The sequence below is a fragment of the Opisthocomus hoazin genome, chromosome 9 (assembly GCF_030867145.1).
Source record: "Opisthocomus hoazin isolate bOpiHoa1 chromosome 9, bOpiHoa1.hap1, whole genome shotgun sequence".
NCBI lineage: Eukaryota > Metazoa > Chordata > Aves > Opisthocomiformes > Opisthocomidae > Opisthocomus > Opisthocomus hoazin.
The window spans coordinates 29988751-30009522 of record NC_134422.1 but is presented as its reverse complement, the minus strand read 5'-3'; the positions used below and the strand labels follow the sequence as shown (position 1 = coordinate 30009522).

General features: G+C 41.4%; 1 protein-coding gene across 5 annotated transcripts in view; it reads right to left on the bottom strand.

The window, feature by feature from the left end:
* Positions 1-20772, bottom strand: part of PARD3B (par-3 family cell polarity regulator beta) — a 433237-nt gene that overhangs the window by 29556 nt on the left and 382909 nt on the right. For 2 of the 5 annotated variants that reach the window (XM_075430672.1, XM_075430673.1), the window contains one exon: positions 20551-20686. The exons of 1 other annotated variant lie outside the window; for it this stretch is intronic. In XM_075430672.1, the coding sequence (XP_075286787.1) occupies positions 20551-20686 (136 nt within the window). Of the gene's footprint in view, positions 1-1666; positions 1945-20550; positions 20687-20772 lie in introns of those variants that run through there. 2 more of the 5 variants (XM_075430674.1, XM_075430675.1) reach the window with 2 other exon arrangements.

The following is a 20772-nucleotide window of genomic DNA, read 5'->3' as shown; positions in this document are numbered from 1 at the left end:
TTCTGTCACTCCTGCAATTTATGTCATTTTCACTGAAGATATGTAAAAGCTTCTACAATGGGAAGGGTTGTGCACTCAGGTTTAGTAGGTTTTAGCTACCTTTACGTAGCATTTCTGTGTACCGTCTCTTGTGGACCCATTACATACGCCAAGTCCAATGCAAAGAGAGGCACTATCCCTTGGAGCTACTACGCAAGCTTAGGAATTGTTCTAGAGAAATACCGTTGTGCACCTTGCCACTCAGTGAACATCCAAGATACTCATAAATCGAAAAAATTATATAGCACAGGCCTCTTGCTAACTCCCCTTTATCTGACTGAAAACAGAAAGGAGTCCTCATGGAACTGACGGCCACGAGAAATAACCACCTCCGATTCGAAATGACCCACGCTTTAGTAGTCCCTGACTTTGGATGAGCAAAAAATAACAATAATTGCCCTACATTTCAAAAAGAGGGCAGTAGGCTAAATGGATCATTCATTCATTTCTTCCACCAGAAAAAGTGACATGTAGAGAGAATTTATAGAGTCACTTAGGCTGAGAGTCACAGCCATTTTGGCTGTTCTTACACTGCTAACTTGATCAGGTTGATAATTTCCCTTAATTCACCAGGTATGCTGGTGAGCGGAGAGCCACCAGATTTCTGCTGTTTTATGAAGAAGAATGAGAGGAAAAGAAATGAATGCATAATTTGGTTTGCTCAGCACAAAAACCACGTAGTATATAGTCTACCTGCATAGCTGTACATAGGTTATTAATTACATGCAGCGGCAAGATGTTTATGGATCCTTATGTTAAAGGATGCACCTGGTAACTGTGCATTCGCAACCCCATGCAAGTTTCCCGGTGATCACCCTCACACCTAAGCAGGAGTAACAGCAGTCAGTCAACGTACAAAACTACAAACAGATTCAGAATTGCCCCAGCATCAAGCAACAATCCCAAAACTTATACCAGTCACCAGAAAGTAAAAGGTATTTACATCGCAAGGCCTTTTTGCAGCCTGAAATCATCCCTTTTCTGACAGTTTCCTACAGACCAAGTAGAAGGCGATACCCCCCACCAGGTCTGTTTGTATATATGATTTGAGAGACAGTTGCCATAGAAACACCCTGGCAGTGGATACACAATTTTGTTAATTTGGATCCATCGAGCGGCTGAGTCTCCACACCCTATATAAACCCCCTGATGCACTGGAAAAGCATGCTCTGGCTCTGTGCGGCTAATTAAAGACTCAGCCATTTCTTCTCCTTTTCCTTCTCCATCTGTCTAGGCGACAGTAAAAACGTATCATCACTCAGCCACCAGCAAAATGGTGCCCGGAATAAAATATTACCGTGATGAAAAGAGAAATTGCGAAAACGGAAACACCTCCTTCATAGAAGTTATTTATGTTTCAGGGAGAGTCAAAGCAAAGGGTTCCTTGCTGTCTTTTACAACAAACTATGCTAAAAATTGGTGTGAAAGGTACTAATTAACAACATCAAAATATTCCAGCTTCTCCTCCTTCCCTGAAACAGGACATATGCAGCTGGCCCTCAGTCCAGGTGCAGAGGTTTTAACCGCATAGTTAATAATCACAAAATATTTAGGCAAGCAAACAGTAAAGTTAATAAAAAAGGATTAAAACCTGGAATTCTTATCGACGCCAAAATTGGAGAGATACGGATTTGATGGGTGGACTGTTTGGTGGATGAGGAATTGGCTGGTTGGTGGCATCCAGAGGTAGCAGTCAACGGCTCTATGTCCAGATGGAGATCAGTGACAAGCGGTGTCCCTCAGGGCGTTCGTACTGGGACCAGTGCTGTGCTGTTAAATATTTTCATCAACGACACAAACAGCAAGATCGAGTGCACCCTCAGCAAGTTTGCAGATGACACCAAGCTGAGAAGTGCGGTCAACATGCCTGAGGGGTGGGATGCCATCCAGAGGGACCTGGAGAAGCTGGAGAAGGGGGCCCATGTGAACCTCATGAGGTTCAACAAGGCCAAGTGCAAGGTCCTGCATCTGGGTCAGGGCAAACCCCAGAATCAATACAGGCTGGGGGATGAAGCGACTGAGAGCAGCCCTGCCGAGAAGGACTTGGGGATACTGGTGGATGAAAAGCTGGACATGAACTACCAATGTGTGCTCGCAGCCCAGAAGGGCAACCGCATCCTGGGCTGCATCAGAAGCAGCGTGGGCAGCAGGGCGAGAGAGGGGATTCAGTCCCTCTGCTCCCCTCTGGTGACACCTCACCTGGGAGTCCTGCGTCCAGCTCTGGAGCCCTCAGCACAGGAGAGACATGGACCTGTTGGAGCGGGTCCAGAGGAGGGCCACAAAAATGGTCAGAGGGCTGGAGCACCTCTCCTGTGAGGAAAGGCTGAGAGAGTTGGGGCTGTTCAGCCTAGAGAAGAGAGGGTTCTGGGGAGACCTTATTGCAGCCTTCCAGTACTTAAAGGGGTCTTATAAGAAAGATGAGGACAGACTTTTTAGCAGGGCCTGTTACGATAGGACAAGGGGTAATAGTTTTAAACTAAAAAAGAGTAGATTTAGATCAAATATTAGGAAGAAATTTCTTACAACGATGGTGGTGAAACACCGGTACATGTTGCCCAGAGAGGTGGTAGGTGCCCCATCCCTGAAAACTTTCAAGGCCAGGCTGGACGGGGCTCTGAGCAACCTGGTCTAGTTGAAGGTGTCCCGGCTCACTACAGTGGGGGGTGTACTAGATGACCTTTAAATGTCCCTTCCAACTCAAACTATTCTATGATTCTACGAAAGCCAAATCGACGCTGACCACGAGGTGACCAGCAAGGGGTGAGAGCTGATGGAAGGTACATGACTTAGCTGAGTCTGTATTAGAGGTGGCTGGAAGAGCTTTTGAGACCACCGCCCCAATCAGTTAAGGAAGAACACGACAACAGACGAAATATACTTTTCACAAATGTATGGCAATGAACAACAGAAAGAATGATCCAAAACATGCTCCTGTATTTTTAGGGTTTAAATTAACGACATCAACTTAAATAAGAGCCATCATTATGAAGAGATCATCTCTTAGTCTAGAGCGGCCTCAACTAACAAGCAAAACATGAATATGCAAAAATAATGGGGTAGAGATAAACACAGAAACAGCCATCATCCCATCAGCACAATTAAAAGAACAGCATGCTTAAATTGAGGAAAGGAAATGCTATCTTTACCAAAAAACAACAACAAACAATTCATGAAACTTAACTGTTGCAAAGTATCGGTATGGCCAAGCCCTTTGTAGAATGGAAAATTAATAATCCGGATACACATGTGAATCAAAACAACTAGCATCGGGTTAGCAAAAGACAGTAAAGCCTTTGACAGGCTGGAGAGAGGTAAAGCCTCGAAGAGTCAGCCATTCCCTGAAAGGGAGTGCAGGCAAAAACCTCTGTACCAGCCAGTTATTCTCCTAATCATACCTTTGGGAATCCCAGTGAATCCTCTGAAGCACGTAGCAGCGGCCACACTTGGAGACAAAGTACCAGACAAATGAGCAAGACACGGCATCCATGTAACTCAATGCCTTCATGGTCAGGTTTTTCTGTGTGCCAGAAAGGCATTTTTTCTACATAGCTAGTAATATTTTTGTTGTTCAAGCCTCTTTCTTTTAAAACCAGTAATTTCCATTAGCAAATGAGACTTCTGTGATAGAAATGCATCCCTTCAGAAAAAAACCTTATGACACCTCTCCATCTTTAATTAAACCCCTGCCAGTCCCCAGCAGCAGAACCAGGCTGGGGCAAGCACAGACTGGGGAGTGGTGCAGGCACTGCACGCAGCTCTGGCCTCTCTAAGTCCACAGCCTTCAGCAAGGGACCAATGTGAAGGGCCAAAAGGCAGAGAGAACAAGCACAGGCTGGGGCTCCCTCGACAAGTGTAATCCACATTTCTTTCAAGACAGAAAACTATAGAAAGATGCATACTTTCATGTTTCACATGCAGATCCAAAACAGACAGAAAGGGAAAGCAACTATGAAGAAAAAGAGAAATAAAAGCTGTGCAGGTGTCAGTGCAAGCTATGTCCCTGGCAAACACCGGCAGGGCACTTTGAGGAGTTTGCTAATACGCAAAAGTAATAAGCTAGCAGCAAATATCTCTAACCTGCCAGTTCTCCCTAGGAAAACTTCCCAGGAAAAAAAAAAAAAAAAAAGTGATGTGAACATGCATTTGTAGCTCAAGCCAGAAACAAAGATCTTAGAGGATACCTGCAAATAAATTATAAGGCATAAGTATAGTACACCTGCAGGCAGGTATCTTGAAATAAGTCTAGGATTAGCCTACAGGAAAATTATGGGGCTGCAGAAGACTAATTCTTTAAGGGCAGAGAAAGGATTTACTTCATCCTGAAGCTTGAGACTACCTTGAAAACTGTGCAGAAAAGTGCAAGAGGCCGTGTTTTTTCCCAGAACACACTGCATTTCATTCCTCCGTACCTGCCTTACACTGCCTTCCTCCTGGAGCATTTACTAAAGGCTACAAGACTAGCTGCTAGCAGGAAAGCCTTCCTTGCCCCTTTGATACGGAGCAAGGTGTTTGGGGCTGGACAGCTGTTGTGGTATGAACAGGAACAACTATACCGATCTTAAGCTTCATGAAGCCAGAATCAGCTTCTAATTGTGCATTTGCACACAGCTCAAGGTGAGAGGTACCACACTGCAGACGGCAGCCAGCAGCAACTCCTTGCCCCTAGCAGTGCATACACACTCGGCAGGACAGTGTGTTTTTGCTTCGGGCTCTGCCTCCTCTCACAAACTCCCACCTGAGCTACGTGAGCTCCCTGCTCCAGGTCCGTCCCGAGTGAAGTCGCCTTGCTGAAGACCCAAGACGGTAGGTACTGCTCATAAGGAAAAGAACAATGCAGAGCCATTTTCAGCGTGGCTGTCTCAGAAAGCTGCAGTCACTGTTCCCTCTCCTGCAGGTATTGTATTTAGAGCTGCATATAGAAAACATTGATCATCTTTGCAGAGGTAAGTTTGTTAAAAAAATTGTTTAAAGCTTCTTAACTAACTACAGAAAAACCAGAGCTTGGAGTCAGAAGTTTCACACTCTTAAAAAGGAATAATGTTCAGTGGGTATTGTATTCAGGCTTATTCCTTTTTCACTTATAAGCTAAACATCTCCTTTACACTTTTAATTTTTTCTTCTTAACCTTTTGTCTTCCCCACTTCTGAACAATCAGGCTCCTCCAAACATTTCAGTTATCATTAGGATCAGAAAGAAAATGAGAAGTGTGTGCTGCCCACTAGGTAAGTAGCAATAGCATAACTTCATCAAGGCTGATTTGATTTTAGTTACACTTTTGGGAACCCAGTGCCAAAACACTGCTGACTCCACTTGAGTCATGCCTGACTTACTTAAAATTATGGGAGATCAGGAAGAGCTTATGAAGATAGGAGTCCTGGGACTCCTAACTTTCTCGCTTATTCACTGTGTATGATCAGTAAAGTCACTTGAGCTTGTGCATTGTGGTTTTCTCCCCATAAAAAATGGCGGGACCCTACTGTTGTACTTTACGTGACTGACATGCGCTAAAAGACAGGAGCCATCCCAGGAAGGCTACAGAGTGAGGCACGCGCTCTGCTATCACGCAAGCGCTTTCAAGAATGCCACCCAGTTCTGCTTTTTGCCTGAAAGTCTGTGTATAAACATGGCACATAGTACTGCTGCATTGCTTAGTACATTTTTCAATAGTCTTGTGATAATCTGGTAAAGGACTTGATTCAGATGCTCGTTTGACCTCTGTTCTCAAAGCTCTTCTTTTGTCTGTGAGCGTTTCTAATCACATGGGTTGAGATACAGCATGCCAAAAAGAGCTGTGGTATAACGGAATTTGCCCTTTAACCTTCAGGTCTCCCCTCTGCTGAGACACAGTTGGTTTTTGTTTTCAATTAAGTGAAAACTGAAGAAAAACTGAGAGGTAAAAGTGGATTTGTTCCCCATCCCGGTCTCAATGTTTCATACACAGGTGAAGCACCAAAGTTCACCCATTTTATTTTTTGCATTTCAATAGTCTGCCTGGTTCTAAGGACAAATGCAAATGAAATTTAAGAGCACTATTTGACTCCCTAACACTTTCTTCAGCTGTTAAAGCAGAGGTGGGTTATGTAAGGCAGTGAACTACATGCTCCATGTGAAATGGAGGAAGTTGATTGAAGGGGTCTTCTTCATTCCTTACTCCTGTGATATCCTAATTATCGCAGCTCTCCAAGACCTCCAGCATTTCCACAGAAAACATGTTTTCCTCCATCCAGCTTTTTTATGCTTTACATCAATAGGTAAAAATTAAAAATTCTACCAGTGTCCACAATTCAAAAGAATTTTCCTGATGTTTTCCTTACATACACAAAGAGGGATGTATTTTGCTTTCCTGGGTTTGCAATGAAAGTTGAAACAGTGATTTTGCGTTATTATAACACTCATCATTTCTCCCTCTAATTTGGATGGTTTTTAATAAAGCTCCATTGATTCCACTGAAAGAAATCCCTCCTGGCAAAAGCAGAACGCACACGCTGATTGCTAAATATGCAGCAATTATCATATTCAGCAGCGCACTTTAATATCTTATTTATAGATGTATCTATCTATAATTTGCTTTAATTAAGTTGCATTGATTTTAATGACAGAAGCAGTCCTCAAAGAAGAGCCTGATGTTACATGAGCCCATCGGTACTGCTTTACCATTGTTTGGATATAAGACAGCACCTTTAATATTTCTTCTTGAAATTCTTAGTGGTGCTTTTCTTTGCTAAGAGGCTGCAATGGCAAACCAAGATGATGTTCATGGGAACTCTCAAAATCACCTCCACCATTGGAGAGAAAGCACCTTCAACCTCCCTGTTACAAATTTGCATGCAGGACAGTTTTCAATATGGACGGAAGCAGTATCTTCCCATCAGGTCCCAAGAAAACTGTGGTTCTGTTCCTGCTCCATTTTACAGACATCTTGGGAGTGCAATTGTTAGAGGTAGTCTGGCAATGAATTTGAACTTTTTTATTTTCTCGTCAACAGAAAACACAGGGTGAATAATTTGGGAAGACGAATCAACAGATGGCTATAGGTGCCTGTTCACAGTCCAATCACCAAGTCATGATCTCACAGACTCTTGAAGTTCTGTTTTCTGGGATCAGTCACAGAGACTGTTAAGCCTTCTTTTTCTTAAGCACACACTCACTTTAAGCATTTTATACTAGTCTGGCTTTGAGATTATTCCAAAAGGCATTTGATGCTATTAGAACTGTGACTAAGTTTGTCAAAAAATATCTTGAAGAGCCAAAGGAAGGTATCACTACTCTCGTAGTAGAGTCTCACAGCCTTGGTTTCTGCTGGGTGCTACAACATACCTTGGCCCTGATTCAGGAAAGCATGCTAAATACTGATGAGGGTGGTTTGTTTTAATTTCAATAGCATTTGATTCCTCTTGGAGCCATTCCCAAAGCTGACATACACCTGCATCTCTCAGTGGCTGTATCTCCTTATTGGATGAAAACACACAGGAAAAACATCTATATCTCTGTACCCTGAACACGCCTTCACACATTCGAGCACAGCATGCTAGTGATGCTCTCGGCATCTCCATCTCTGAAGTAACCCGTCAACATATTACTGGCTCACATTAATTGAGGATCTATCTCAGAGACTATTGAGGTAGCTTTATAACAGTGCTTAAGCAGATCTTAATGTATCATTCACTGTTGGTATTTTTTTTTAAAGTGAAAAATAAGTGCTGGCTTTTTAAATCACTGCCTTTTGGAATATATCAGCACTAATTTTGTAAGAATTGTTCACGTTAAAATGCAAGGGCATGATCTCAAAGGAAAAGCGCTGAAGTAGCTATGCAAGTACATTTTCAGTTTCTGGTCATCATTTTTCATTCACTGATTATTGCTTAAGTGTTGATTAATAGTTATGTTCATGCTGCTAGAATGCATTTCCCTTGGGTGAGAAAAACATCCTTGTCTAAAGGAAAAAAGAGACAGTAATCAAACCATCCTTCCTCTTCCCCGTAAGAACACAGACGCACACTCCAGAGTCACTGATGATCTTGGTTTTGCTGGTGAGTAGTTTTGAAATTTTTCACTTACAAAATCAGCTGTATACAATCAGAACACTACTTGGTCGGTCAGATTGCTAGGCAATTAAAATGCTCCCCTTCTGTCTGTCTCTCACCCTACACATACGTACACATATATACATGCACACACACAAATGTACATACTTAGAGTCATTCTCCCTTCTCCCTGTGCAAGGAAGACCAGGACCACTGATGACAGCAGTGCTTCATGCTGGTATTCAGCACAGCTGATTATCTCAGGATTTACTTTTCCTCCTCAGTAATGCCCTACCTTTTGTTCAAGGAGGTGAAACTAATGGTTTAGATTTAGAGAGAGGGGAAAATTCTCTATAAAGGCAATAGACTGAGGGAAATACAAACACAGATGGGAACTTTAAAAGGGAAACAGGCTGTTCCCATAACAGTTTAAAAACATGGCAATTGCCTTAGCTTAGTAGAAAACAAGCTCAGCATTTGCTGTATCTTGCAACACCAAGTAGAGACAAAATGGCAAAGATGGAGGTGAAGCCAAAACTGCAAAGTGTTTTTACACAGCCTCACAAAGACAATATTCTGCTTTCTGAACTCTAGTTCCACGATCGCCCGATCCCTGGTGCTGGAGGACTATGGTTTCCTGTGACCATGCAAAATGAGATCATTTCCTGGCCTGTGTCCGTCTCTGTGGGTGGCTTCTTTTTCCATTTATCGTATAATATGTTTTGGTTAATTCTACCTCTTAATTGTCTTTAATGAGCACCAGATTTGCGACGCCCTCACTTGCAAACCCATTCTCAGAGTAGAGGCAAGCAGAGGCCCTTGAGCTGAAAGCAAAACTTAAAAGCAGCAAAAGAAAAAAAAACTCAGCACCCATCAGCATCAATTCTTTCCAACTATAAGGGGGGGCATTTCAATTGGTCTTCCACTGAACCAGGCCAATGTGAATCTCTTCCCAGCTACTAGAGAGCAAATTAACTTGTCACTGAGATACACTTGTGATGCAACACACAGCATCCATAACACATACTTGTGAATACATTTCTAAAGCAAATGTCCCGTAGTTGTTTTACAATACTGTGCACAATTCCTTCCCCACCATGAAAGCAGACCTCTGCCTTAGCCCGTTTGAAACTAAGCTGCTTCTAGTTCCTCCCAGTCTTGCATTCTTTGCTTCTCTTCTTACTGTAATTAGTTTACAAGACTACTTATCCAGATGATTACTGCTAAATGACAGTCATCTTTTCTTTTACTCCAGTTCATTGTTGTGTATCATTTTGTCTTCCTATCTGAATACCCAGTTCTCTAAAGCATTTTCTCATTTTGTTATCTCCTGATATAAGGCATTTTGAAATACTTGATGAGAGACACTGCATGAAGTAAATTGAATTGAATTTTCTCTCAAAGTCAGGGGCTTTCAGCATCTTTCTCTAGCTAAGTCAGCAGAGTTCTTGGCACTGATGCCAGGGTGTAATGGCCATGCTTTGCAGCCCAGCTATGAGCTTGTGTTCTTTTTAGGGAAAATGAAACGACAGCATCAGTACCTGGAAAGCAAACGGGACAGATCAGTATTTTCATTTATGATGAGGTTGGCAAAACGAGAATGTTTCGGGTATTTTTGAGGTTTTTAATGCATACATTGAGATAATGCTATTTTGCCGTATCTGCCTACATCTGGTGCTGGCGCTGAATGTGTACGTGGGGGGTATATGCATGTGTATGTCAAGGAAGGAAAGAGGGAGGGAAGGGGGAAATAACAGGGCATGGAACTAAATTGCAGAGCAAGTAGTGGAAATAGACAGTGAAAAGCTTCCTGCAGGCAGGCGGCTTCACAGGGGAGAGCGAGGCTTTCATTGTCTATAAAATCATGCCTTGCTGGAGGTCCTCAAGAGTAGAAGGGGTAGCGCCTAGAGGCAGTAAATCTCTCACTGTTGTATTATTACATTCTAAACACTTAGCTACTGTACAAGCCAGCACACTGCTTCAAAAGAAGAAAAGGAGGAAGAAGAGGGAAAATGAACAAAGGGAAGAAGAGGGAGATGGCAATAAAATTGGGAAACAACCCCCTGCCACAGCTCTCACCAAGAATAGCTCACATCAAAGAAAAACAGGGAAGAGTAAATCGTCACAGAGTTACAAGTTAACCTCAACTTCTTCTGTTGTGATTTGACACTACTCTGGAAGGGTACTCCTACAATTTGAATGGTTAGTTTGTAGCACAGGGTATTAAATCCACCTTAATCCTGTTAAACGTAGATGCCACTAAAGAGAGGCGCTTTCGCAACAGCATCATGACAAAAGCTCTCCACAGTGCAAATTCAACACGGTTAACAAAAAAGAAAAAAAAAATAATTCCCAAACCTGGATTAATACCGAGCAAACAACATCAGCATAAGCAGGCTTAGAGAGAGGAACTGCTTTCCATATGCTATGGCATCAGCTTCATTCGGATCTTCAGATACCAGTCTGTAAATGTTACAGACATTGTTTCTCCTGCTTGCAACTGCTGTTGGGTGGCGACCTTCTTTGCTTGCTGATACCAGTTTAGCAGTTGGTACAGTTTCTCTGCGATTTGGTACTGTCTGTTGTTTGCTGGTACCAGATGGATGCCAGATGGGTAACCGTGGGCAATGGTTCCTCTGTGTTCCAGTCCCCAAAATCACTGCCTATAGGGTCAGTCTTGTCAGTTGACTCCTAACTGGCACTTCAAAGCAGCATTATGAAAAACCTCAACATCTGTTCCTTACACCTAATGACCTTAAAAAAAATGTTGCAGACATATTTTCCTTTAGCCAGGAGTTACTGTGCATCTGCAGGAAAAATATAACCTTGCAGATGCTCGCAGCCATCAAACCGACTCCTCGCCAATGGCAGCTCCAGAAGCCACCACCTCAGCTCTGAAAGTTGGCACTGAATGTGAAGTATAATCAATATATTCTTTCTGTGGTAGCACCACAAAGTATGAGTTCAGAGATATTTCAAGGCATTTTTCAAACAGTACTTTCAGCAGTGAAGTGGAAGAACAAAACAAAAAACATAAAGTGCCTTTGAAAGGCAGCAGGGATACCTAAGGGCCAAATGTAAAACACGCAGGGAAAGCAAGGAGAGAGAAAGTGATGGAAGAGATCTGTTTTAAGTATTAACTTGCTATTGGTCTTTCAAAACGTTGACCTAGTTGCTAAGCTGTAGTCAGGAGCTGAAAGGTCAGCTAATGGTTTTGAGTACTGCCTACTGCAGTTCCCTCCTATGTTATTCCATATGACTGCTTCTGTTTCTAAGAAAGGGAAAAAAGTTTATTTAGTACAATCCAGGAGCATTTTGGTAAATTCTCTACACGTGCTACAGCAGAGTGTTGTCTACAGAAAAATATAGCTGACACCAAAGCACGTTTCCCACCTCCTGTCTTGCTTTATGGAGAAGTTATGATAAACAGGTTATGTGTTCCCTAAGGTTACCATGGAAACTCATTCTTTTCAGGCCATCATTTGCAAAGGTAAAATTTGCATTAAAATGTGATGGAATTTGATTTTGTGCATGTGTGTGTGAAACTCAAGTGAGGTCATGCTACCACGCAGTATAGCTATTATTTCAAACCCAGAAGCATATGCTTAAAAGAGAGATCTACTAATCTGTGTAAACACCTCAGTGACCAAATTACAATTTAATTGCTAACTTGACAGTTATCTTCCTAGCAAATTAAGAGAAATACTTTAAAAATTAGCTTTGAATGCAAATGTAAATGTTAATACGGATCCACTGGTGGGTACCACTAGATAGTATTTTGGTAAATTCCCCTATAATCATTCCATAGGAAAGATTGAATTTAGATTGTCAGAATGACTTTGTTTTGATGACCAGGGATGGAAGGCACAAACATGTATTTCAAATTACAAATTTTTATCTTCTCTTGAAGGAGTTACCAGCAAATTATGAAGTACAGAATATAATTTGATATAACCATGCTTACTGCAATACAAGAAACTTTTGGCTCTCCTCAGAACCCCATTTTGCTGGCTTTATTTGGAGTCATAACTTCAAAGTCATAATTTCACTCTAGGTATGTGCTACTGACTTTTCTTGGAATACCTGATGCTGTAAAGCATACACCTGGTCCAGGCCTCCCCAGGGTCCATGTTCCTTGAGAGTCACTGCCATTATGTGTTGCCGTGTGCAGCACTGGTCATCCTAACACAGTGATGCATTATTCGCTATAGTAATTTTAACAATCATTACTTCCAGCCTATCAAGAAAACAGCTGAATACACTAAACCCAAGAAAATGTTAGAATTGGTGACCAGATTGCATTTTAGAAGAGATACCATTATTTGTCCTCTTGCTCAGTTGTACACGTTCACAACACACATGCTGAATTTGATATACTACTTTATGAAATCTGTCCTACTCTGGGACACTGGATTATTCACATATCCTCTGCCTTGAATAGCAGTACCTCCTTGGAGGCAGCAGGGCCAGGACTCATATTTCTGCCTGGAAGGCAGACATCCCGGTATCACCTGGATTACAGAAGATTCAATATCTCCTATCATACAGGACTCACGACATACAGTTCAGCTGGAATGACTCTACTTAATCTTGGGCAACATGACACTTAGCACAGCAGCCAGGCTGTACATTTGATGAGGAAAAAGCAGCAAACACAGACAACAGCATTTGTTGCTCTTGCTTTCTTATTGTTGATAAATTCAGTTGCACAGCAAGTGTGTCAAAAACACACTAAAAAAACCCCAAAACAAAACCAACCCTTCAGATTAGGTTGCACAGTGCCAGTATTTTATCAGACTCCTTTCTGCATTGGGAAACTCCAACTTACAAATTCGATTTACTAACCAAAGCAAGAACATTAAAGAAGGTTTAAAAATCCAAATGCAAACAAAAATGAAATTGATCACTAACTTTTGCAGAGCTTCTCAAAACTCAGCACATTCGATAGAAGGAAAGTGTTCCAGTTGGATTCCGTATTGAGCAAGAAAGAAGGCACTAGTGCTCCTTTATCCAAGTGTTCTTTAACAGCCAGAGTTGAGGTTGAAAGCTGAAAAGAGCTGGCTTTGAGCAGAAAAGCCAAACTCATATACAGCACTAGCCTTACAGGGTAAATGGAGTTCTCTTTTACCATATTTTGTACTTTATTTTAATGCAGTCTTGATAGTAGATTAGCATCTGCACTACAGACCTTAGACCGGGAACTAATAAAGTTATCCGCCCAATCTCTCCATGTCTGAGTCAGTGACTTTCTTTTTCATTTTAAATAATTATAACAACGCTGCCTGTTTGTTGAGAAAAATAGAGCCTTTATATATTCAGAGATAATTGCTTATACCCGGCACCCTGTGATACATTCTAATTACTTTTCACACCTTGGCTGTGAAGAAATCTTGAACTTTTCAGCGTTTTTAACTGCAAGACAACAATGTAGCCAGAGCGCTGACACCTTGGCTGCTGAAACTCCGCCTAGGATGAAATTTCACAAGCAGTTCTGCTAATGCATTTTGCAGTGAGGAACTTCAGCAAAACTCAAGGCGACCCAAGGCCTGCACCTCAGAGCTTGTGCTGCAATAATGAGAAGTGCTGCACAGATATACAATAGAACAACTCAATCCAGAAATCAAAAGTAATTCAAAGTCCATTATTTCAGTTGGCTTCTGTCACATACTTAACTATAGCAAATAAAAGATCTGTACTCTGTAACAGCCTCAATGACATAGTTGTATTGCTTGACCCAGCTTCTTTCAAGCTCGACCCTATTCTGCACACGCTGGGCAACTGTTGCTGTTTGCCTCACTGAGGTCATTCTGCTTTCATTATGTTAAATGGACAAATTTTGCAGTCCTTTGTCAAAACTGCTATCTGTTTTAGTGGGATGTTATCCCGAGCAGGCAGAACTGGACAGTGACCAGCATCTTCAGGAAACAGGGTGCTGTCTGGGACAACAGTAGCTAGGCAACTCTTTGGATTATCAGTATTTTTTAGGGAAGAGATTTCTTTTTAATCAGCAACACACTGAACAAGAACATAACCCAGAGAGATTAAGCTGTGAGAATTCAAAAAGAAGTCAACAATGTCAGCATCTATTTGATAAATGCACCAGATATCTGGTAGTAAAGGCAAAGGCTTCTGCCTAAGAAGGGATCAAGTCCGAGGCCGGATACCAAGTCTGATCTAATAAATACCTAAAGCGCATAGTTAGCTTCAGACATGAATTTCAATGGCGTTACAGACTTGTCTTGTGATTAAAAAATGAGCGTTGTTGTAACTGGGGCCCCCTTCCAGGAGCTGAAGCAGGCCTCTTACTAATGGCCTGAGGAAAAAGAGGTCAATTTTAAAAGAAAAGCTACTTTTTTTTTCCCCCACTTGTAGTCAGACCCACGAGCAGCTGTACTTGATTCTGTGGTATGTGGGGCACTGACTTGCTAGGGGTCGGGACCAAGCTGTCATGGAGAAGTACGTATCACTGAGGGTAAGGGAAGGTTCAAAGTATTAGCTTTAGCAACCCCACATGAGAAGGCTTGGTGTTAAAACCTCAATCCTCCTCCACCTTCCCCACGTGACGCTGGCCTGAGATTTGACAGAGTGCACACACATGCCCGGGGAAAGCGGCCACACAGTCACCTATGTATAGAATGATCTACAAGTAGACAGAAAACTGCTAAAGCCTATACTGGCAGAAGCTTGCCAAAACCAAAGCAGGTGGCAAAGACCCAGCCACTGTGCTACTCAGAACTGCAGTGAAGGCAGATCACAGCCTAGCTCTGAACAGGCTATTTCTGTGTCCATTCAACTGTGCCCCAAAGGGTAAAAGCTGCAGAGCTGTGGCCTGTCCATGTGCACAAATGCAGTAACCGTTCAGTGTACTATATAGCATGGATTACCTGTTCACAAACTTCCCTCATCAATATAATTACAAGTCAGAGGTTTGTTTCTTGCCTCCCGAAACACATTGGCAAATTAGGAAAAATATATACAACAGAAAACCTCTAGGGCCTTTCATATCATATCAACATGATCTCTGGGAGCTGTCATGATCTCTGTGATGCCCCACTCAAGTTCTTTGCTTGGGCAACATCAGAAGAACCTCTCCTAACTGCAAGGGACACAACTGCTGGCACATGCGTTAATGTGGAACCTCTCAGTTCAGCAAGCCTGCAAGGATGGCCACAGCCCGCCAGCACCACATGTTTTTGTCTGATTTCCTTCAACTGCTTGTATGAAGTAAGAGAAATGCTTAGTCTTTGTCCTCTTCAGAATCACTCCCCTGCACTGAAACATAACAAAAAGCAGCTGTGTGACAAGGTACCTTGTGGAATAGATGGCATGATGCATTTCTGGAATTCATGTAATATTGTAGTGTATAAACGGTACCAGTGGGCTTTGATAAGACGACATATGGCACCAGAACTGTCTCCCTTGGTAAGTAGGAGTGTGTACATAGTGTTAGCATGAAGACATGAGCATTTCAGACTCTGCTCTGGTTCAGACAATCTATGCCAAATTCAATCTTTGTGTAAGTAGGAAAGACTCCAAGCAAGTTATAAGAGTCACTCTTTATTACCAGTATTAATGGAATTGAATTTAGATCTCCTTGCATGTGCCATTTGGAATAGTTTATTTTTCACAAGAGGTTTGGCAGGGATTTCTCCAAAACAATTTCCCCCCAAACCTACTTTCAAAAGCCAGCCTGTAAATCTCAAAATCTCTCTGCTTAGTTTGAACAGCTCTTTAGAATACACCCCAATCTGAAACCTTCGTTGTACAGAGATAAGTAGTGACCATATAAAGTTCTTGATTAGTAAGTTAATCATACATCCTAATAAAATGATTTACCTACTCTCTTAATTAATATTTTAATAACATACACACAAATACTTCCAATCCATGGTTTTCAAAGCAGTTATACTGTAAGTAACTGCCTTTTTAAAAAAAAAATAAAAAATTCAATGTTTTAAACTAATAGCCTGTGGGCTCTGAAAGTCTGGAACTCACAGCAGTTTCTGCTATATGGTTTCACATAGTACATAAAATTGTCAGCTTCTCCCATTGAGCTAGAAGACAGGAATGTTATTATTCTAGAAGTTGGAATTTTGGTTTCTAACCATGGTCCAACACAAATGTCTGTGCGTTCTGGGAATCTAACCTATTTGAAATGCAACATCCTGAACCTGGAATTAATTGATCATGAAAAGCACAAACAGCTCCTCATTCATCCTGAAGCAAACGTAGAACCCTTTGACACATTATGGAAAAATAATGCAGTTCTTAACATTCGTTTTTTTGTTCTGGTTGATTTCTGAGCTTGGATCCCTGCCAGGCACACAATGAAGTACTTGGCCTTTAACACACACAGGCATGATTCTTCCTTCATACTCTGAACTGGGAACTGACAAAACTCAGTACATTACAGATTTGTTTCAATCGAAATGTTCACAGCTAGTATCCAGGGACAGGTTTTCTTCTATATTTAGGTTATTTCTCAGCTTGCAAATCTGATCCGCAAATAAGAAAACGGCTTTTAGAACCACATAACACAAGGTTTGGTACAGTGAAGCTGATGTGGTCACTAACCAGTGAAGAACTATTTGCAATGTGGCTGGTGTTACACACGCTCCTTGAACACACATTGAAAAGATAGTTTCAAGGATTTACTGCCACCCTGAAGAACTGATGTTTTAAGTAACTGGGTTTGTACAAAGCGTGTACGACCATCCAAGTGAATCCTCAAATAGATGATTAATTCCTCATTATTTAAATGCCCCTAAATACAAACGGAGATGCTAACTTCATGGCTTTGTCTTGACAGCTCCATCTCTATTTCTCATGATCTGTTATTAGCCTGTGACTCTAAAGCCCTGAAACAGAGTGCCCCACGAAAAAGCCCTCCAACTCCTAGGGAGCCTGGCTCAGTTCCTGCAGCTTATTGCTTACATAGTTCTCCCAGGTTCTGACTGATACTGTAGCACATGATAATACTACATAAACATATTATGCCTCTTTCTGCAGACTCGGATTAGGTTTGTACAGCATATGTTCATGAGCGCTTTTACTATCTGAAGTCCCCCTAAGACATGAGTGTGTATGCACATGCTTAAACTCTGTCTTGCACTGATACTTCCCAATACACCCTAGCTGTCAGAAAATTTTAGGGTAAATCTCACGTTACACTAACAACAGGCATTCATTTTCCTAGACAATATTTATTCTTATCATCAGCCTGTCCTTCGGTTAACTAGCAGAGGTTTACTTTCAGCTTTGCGATTCGCCCTATAGAATATGGCTTATCATTTATCCTAGATATAAACCTGAAAGGGGGGTGGCAGGAGGAGTCCAAAGGATGCAAAACTCAACAATAAACCAAAGCACAAAGGAACTAGAAGAGAATTTCAAAGGATCTGGCTATGCAGCACAGACAGCGCTATATACATGTGTCTGTTTATGAAGACACACTAAACTGAATTATTCAGTTACTTACAAAAAGAAAAAGAACGGACTGTTGGGACGGGAAAGCAGAATGAAGGCGCAAGAGAGCAAAAAATTCATCCAGCAACAGATGAGAACAGAGGAGAACTGGAAAATGGATGCAGGGGGGAGGAACGGATGATGAGAGAATAGCAGGCCTATTTAAAATGAATTTTTGACCTTATTTTTAAAACATTTATGGATCCCAATTGCCTGTCATGAGATCATTTTCCCTTACAATGCTAGCTTTTCAGCCGGCTCTGCACTTTAACTTGATTTATCCCACTTTAAAAAAAGTAGATTGTTAGAAATACCCCTTCTATTAGAAATTCTGCCCCATTACAGTGTCAGCTAAAGGCCACTTGTCAATGTCAGCTTTATCAGATAGAAAATTTCTCAGATACTGTTTTGGACGACAAGACCCAGGGTCCATTTCTGAGGCTGTTGATTTGCGACAGGATAGTGTCTTCTCAAATTATCCTCTGTTATTTCCCAACTTATCTGCATGTTTCATGAGATGGTTTGAAGTGATTACAGCAGCTGGTGTACATTAGAAAGACATCTTATAGGAAAGCTGGCTTAGGTAAAACAGCTGACTGACATAAGCATTGAAAGAACTAATCGAGTATTAAAAATACATACGGAAACCCAGCATCTCCTTTCCAGCTGAAGCTTGCCTGGTCCCATAACCTCCTGTGGCAAGGAAGAAAAATTCTACCAGAAGGTTATCCTCCTCTTCAGCTGTCTGTTGACTCTTTAAAGTAAGACCTGACATCCTGAAGATTAGTTTTTATTTATTTACAATTATGCAATTAGTCATCAGCATGTCTCTTCACTGATGCTTACAGGTGGAAAAAAAATCGGCTGCTGTTCAATCTGTGTTACCACAGCACTGCTGAGGGTCAGCAGCCCGAGGTGGGAAAGACTACATTGCTTATAAAATTATCTTCAGGACTCTCCTGGCATTTATCTCCGGAGACATTTATTTTCTTTTTAATATTTTCATTCTATTTTTGTTTCTTATTTTCTGTCTGAATGGATTGATGTAACGTACGTCTTTTAACAGTGAAACTACACATCAGAGTAGAAATTTCAGCCAGGAGTCAAAAGAGAGCAAGCTGGGGCCACAGTATTTTCCAGATTGAAAGACAGTGCCTGTGAAAGCAAGGCTGGATGGATCAATGGATGGTGTTGTTGCAGTGAAGAGACCAGAAGTCTTTGAAATTTGTAAACCAGTTCAACAAGAGCAACTGCTGCAGCAACAAACTTCAGAGTATTAAAGCCCTCAAAGTAAACTCTGATCTTTGAGCAGACTGCCATTCCTCCCAACAAAAACATTTGAAAATATTCTGCATTGAAAGGACAAAAAGAAACAATTGCGGTGCCACTATTATTAATCAGTTCAAGACTGAATACTTAAAGCTCCCTTTCAGGAGCTCTGATTAAGGGCAACTTACCTCACAGGAAAACCAAAGCTTTGGAAATCAGTAATCTCTGGGCATTATACCTAATAGGAAAGGCTTAAAAAGGATTACCTTAGAAGAAACCTTTGTGAATCTTAGGAAACTACACTGGACCATAAATCTCAGCCTCCTCTGAGGATCAATAAAGCTTTATCAGTTTCAGATAAGAAGTAGAAATCGTCAAGCTGCTGAAGAGGTACCATGGCCCAGTCTGGGGCCTCTGTCAGGACACTTAACAAGCCATTTCAACAGAAAGACACATTTGAGACGTATTCTCATTTTAGTTTACAAAAGCTATTCAGAAGAAGAATGGCAGCTACACAGATTCCCAGATTTGGGTCACAAAATTTAAGGCAGTAGATTAAAGTCAACTGCTCTAAGGAAAGAACTACTGTGCTGAAGGTGACACTTTTGTTAACTGAATCAGAATAATACATACAATAATATTTTTGGGGTTAATGAACAAATACATATGAAAATTTATGTAAAAAAACACCCCTTTTAACTCTGTCTCTCTGTGAATGCAATAAAGTCTAGTCTTGGTTAGGATTTTTTTTTTACTACAACCCCAACCATTGAAGATTTCACTTCAGCATGCACACTGATAGTTTGGAGGTCATTAAAACCAACAATGCTACTTCAAACTTCAGGTGTATTTAGATTATGAAGATTTTACCATAATTCTGTCTCTTTTTAAACTAAAATTTCAAATTTAGCACAAATGGCATCTTATCAAAGTTACATTTTTGAATGCTGGTTGATTATAATTACTTCTAAAGAAAGAGTCCAACTCTGAAACCTGCTCAGGTGGAGCTCTTAAGTGCCAAGTTGTGATCCCACAGACTACAGCTGGTTCATTTACTTAACGCATTCAAAAATTCAGCACTCAATTTAATCTCTGGTTCTGCTATAGGTTACTCTTCAGTAGTGGGTTAGACAATACTTCTCTGTGTCGTGTGACTCCTAGATGTAAAATAGGTAATACAGCATGTCTGTAGCAGTTCTATAGTGTTGGTAGAATATTTTAAGATCCTTTGATGGGAGAGGAGCAAATTATTCCACTTTTCACCTTATAAAAGCTACTGAGGATGTATCATGGCCATATTGCTACTGTCCAGCGTGCAGAAGGATGGGCAGGAGTAGACATCCCGCTATATCCCCTCTCTCGCTTTTCAGCTAAGCACAGTGAGAGTCTGCTGTTCTAATGCTCTTGTTAACCGAAGGACTCACTGGATGAACTGCCAGAGTACCATAAATCCTGCTGACAAGCCTTGATGCCACCACACGTGACAAAGTTTGGCAATGACTGTGTATCTAGGGCCTAAAGAGAGGAAACCTGGGCCTAAATCAAACACAGCGAACAGATGAGTTATTTTTAGCCAAGCTTTCATGTTATTAATGTTTTCTTTGGTGGGCTGGCATTAAGGCTTTCTCCATTCCTACAAACCCCTTAAATTCATGTTAAGCTGATACAGGATTTCTGGAAAACACAAACAAATCGGCACCTTCTGCTAACACTGAACGCTGCAAAAGCACTTTTCCTGACACTGTGGACCTACCCAACGCTGGTCGTAATCAGACGGCTGTGTTCTTCCTTCGTCATCCTCATAGAAAGGTAAGCCTTCTCGCCTGGCCTGATGGTACTCCTTCCGTAACTTCTGGATACGATCAGCATTCCCACCACCTACGCAGCCACTGAGAAAAATAAAAAATGCTAAATGAAACTGTTACGTACACACATATCTAAAACTTACTGGGTACCCACATGAGCCAACACACAG